This window comes from Mus pahari, chromosome 7 (genome assembly GCF_900095145.1).
Source record: "Mus pahari chromosome 7, PAHARI_EIJ_v1.1, whole genome shotgun sequence".
NCBI lineage: Eukaryota > Metazoa > Chordata > Mammalia > Rodentia > Muridae > Mus > Mus pahari.
Genome location: NC_034596.1, coordinates 104,648,790 through 104,651,732, shown reverse-complemented (window position 1 = coordinate 104,651,732; position 2,943 = coordinate 104,648,790). Strand labels below are relative to the sequence as shown.

Genomic DNA, 2,943 nt, shown 5'->3' with positions numbered 1-2,943 from the left:
CACCAGGCCATTTTCTCTTTTAACATATATAGGAGAGGAAAGCTTTTCAGAGAAGATGACTTATTCTCCTAGAAGATAAAACCTCCATTTTTGCTTTCTGAGGCAGATAGCAACCCCAAGCCACAGGCAGGCCGAGGCCCGCGCAAGACTTAATAATCTGCTACAATCTACAGCTGTTCCAAACAGAAGCCAGTACTTTTCAAAACTGAAATGCAGTTTTTTAGACGAAAGTTTGGAGTAAAATACTTTTAATTACTCGACAGAAAAGCTATCCTTCCTATCCATGTGCATGGAAAACCACAACCCAACATGGGCGCTCTGCTCCAGCACTCCAAAGGCCTTTTAGGAACCAGATTAGAATGACCAGTGACCATCAAGCTAGTCACCACTGGCCNTGGTCAGAACACCCAAATCACTGAGACAGTGACACTTCCTCAAGACTTCAAGTCAGGAAGGACCAAACAAAGTATTGAAAATGTACGGTACAAGACTATAACCCCAGCACCCAGGAAGCTGAGGAAGGAGGACCCCAACTTCAAGGCCAGCCGGGGAGGCAGAGTGACCCAGGGAAAACCCTACTACCACCAACAAAAAGCCCACAACACAAAGGAGCAGTGCTAACATTTTTTCTGGCCAGCCAGGGAGGGTAGATTTAGTGTGGCTGTGTGTCCTGAGTAAATCTCTCCTGGAGGAAAAGGGGAAGCTTATGGAAATGTCTGATAACGTGAAAAGAGACTAAAAGGTAAAATGCTATGAACATGTACTTCTGCAGTAAAGAGACCTAATGTATTCAAGAACAAATATGGAGGAGCAGTGTGAAGGCGGAGATAGCTGGGCTGATTTTGCTAGAGCACTCNTCCAGGATATCAGAGGCCCTGGGCTCCTTCCCAGAGACTGATAACATGCATAAACTCTATTCANAAAGATCAGAGGACAAAGACAGCCTTCCCCTCCAACAAAGCACCATGCCACAAAGTGAAATTAAATCCAACCTTCTCACTTTTCATTGAAACAAGCATCTAGGGTCAGGTGTGGCACACACCCTTGGTCCCAGCCTGTGGGAGGCAGAGTTCAGTGTCACCCTTTGCTAAGTAATGAGTTCCAAGTCAGCCTGGGATCCATGAGACACATGGTGGCATGGTGGTACACACATTTGATACCAGGCAGATCTCTAAGTTAGAGGCCAGTCTGCTTTATAGAGTGAGACGCAGGAGAGCCAAGGCTACACAGTGAAATCCTGTCTTGGAAAAAACCCAGGCATACACATTTAATCAAAACACTCAGAAAGCATTAACTTGTGCCTGTCTGTTTGTCTGTCTCTGTGTGTGTGCATGCATGTGCACTGGAGTAGAGATCTATCAGAGGGCCACTTGAATGAGTTGGTTCTCTCCTTTGACATGTAGGTTTCTGGGGTCATCAGGCTTGGTGGCAAGCACCAGCTGAATTTCATTACTACCCCAACGTGATATTTAAATGTCCAAAGAATCTAAAATGTTGGACCTGAAATCCTCCTGCCTCAACCTCCTAGATAACTGAGATGACAAGCCTGTGCCACCAGACCTATTAGATCCCAGTTGTTCAGCAAGTTTTTCCTCCCGTGCAAAAGAAAGTTCTGAGCCAGGTGTGATGTTGCTGTTGCACGACCTAGCATTCAGAGGCAGAGGCAGGTGGATTTCTGAGTTCAAGGTCAACCTGGTCTACAAAGTGAGTTCCAGGACAGCCAGAGCTATACACAGAGAAACCCTATCTCGAAAAACCAAAAAAAAAAAAAAAAAAAGGAAGTTCTGAAGAGCAGAGCCACCACATACCTGTGACATGGTATAGAACTCCACCATGGCGGCAGTGAGGGTTTCTGCATAGGTGCGGAGCGAGGGAATGAGCCTCAGCATGGCGAGGTTGAAGGTGCCATAGATTTGCGTCAGGGAGGCTGGTCCTGGGTAATCCACATATACAACAGGCACATGGCACAAGAACCTGCACGGGGACAGCAGAGCTCAGCACCTTACCATGGACTCAGCCACCGTCTCCCCAAACCCACCCAACAGGACTATGTCAAACCTAACCTGGACACACTGCTGGGGTGGGTTCTGACCTAAGCATAGGAAGTATACAATACTGGAATAACCAAGCAAAGAATTCAGACTTATTCTAGCCCCATGCTGGACTTACAGACTGGTGTGACTAGTTCATTATTCCCATCAAGTCAATGTCTCGCCCCCCTACCCCTTTTTTTCCGTTCTTTTCATTTTTTTTTTTTTTGGTGGTATTGTAGGGACTGAAGCCAGCACCCCACTGCTGCACACCAGGCACTGGAGTACCACTTTTGTCTTAGTGCTTTGCTTTTTTTGAACATCTTGAGATGGTTTTACTCTGGGCTAAGATGGCCCAGCCTCTAAAGTCTGGGATTACAGCACATTACCATCTTGCCCAACTGTTAATGATTTTCTTTAACCTATCTTCTTGGTTAGAGTACAGAACAATTAGCCCAGGAGGAATCATTTCATATGCAATGTTTCAATTAATTAGTGGAGAAGCATATACATGGATGTACATACCCCCCTCCACCATCGCACCACACTTGTGGAAGTCAGAGGACAACTTGTATATGTTGGTTCTCTCTTTCTACCCTTTGAGTCCTGGGGGTTGAACTCAGGTTGTCAGGTTTGGCGGGAACCTCTTTCACTCACCCACTCACCTGGCCAGTGTCACACACCCACCCCCCCCACACACACACACACACACGTGACACAGTGGGCAGAAGTCCATGGAGTTGCTTACCTGTGTGAGAGAGGCTTTCTCCCAGGGTCAGTGGGTGGATTGCAAGCCCTAACAAACTGGATTCTCTCTAGCTTTACCCACATTTGGTCTGAGGTACGATAGAAGCCTCCATGCTCCACCATCTGAACCACTTTGAACCTTAACCTCGCTTAACTTTGTCTCTGT

General features: G+C 46.7%; 1 protein-coding gene across 1 annotated transcript in view; it reads right to left on the bottom strand.

Moving 5' to 3' along the window:
* The window catches only part of Dync1h1 (dynein cytoplasmic 1 heavy chain 1), a 118,649-nt gene that overhangs the window by 51,400 nt on the left and 64,306 nt on the right, over positions 1–2,943 (bottom strand). The window contains 2 exon segments of the mRNA XM_029540551.1: positions 1,809–1,974; positions 2,779–2,900. Coding sequence (XP_029396411.1) covers positions 1,809–1,974; positions 2,779–2,900 — 288 coding nt within the window.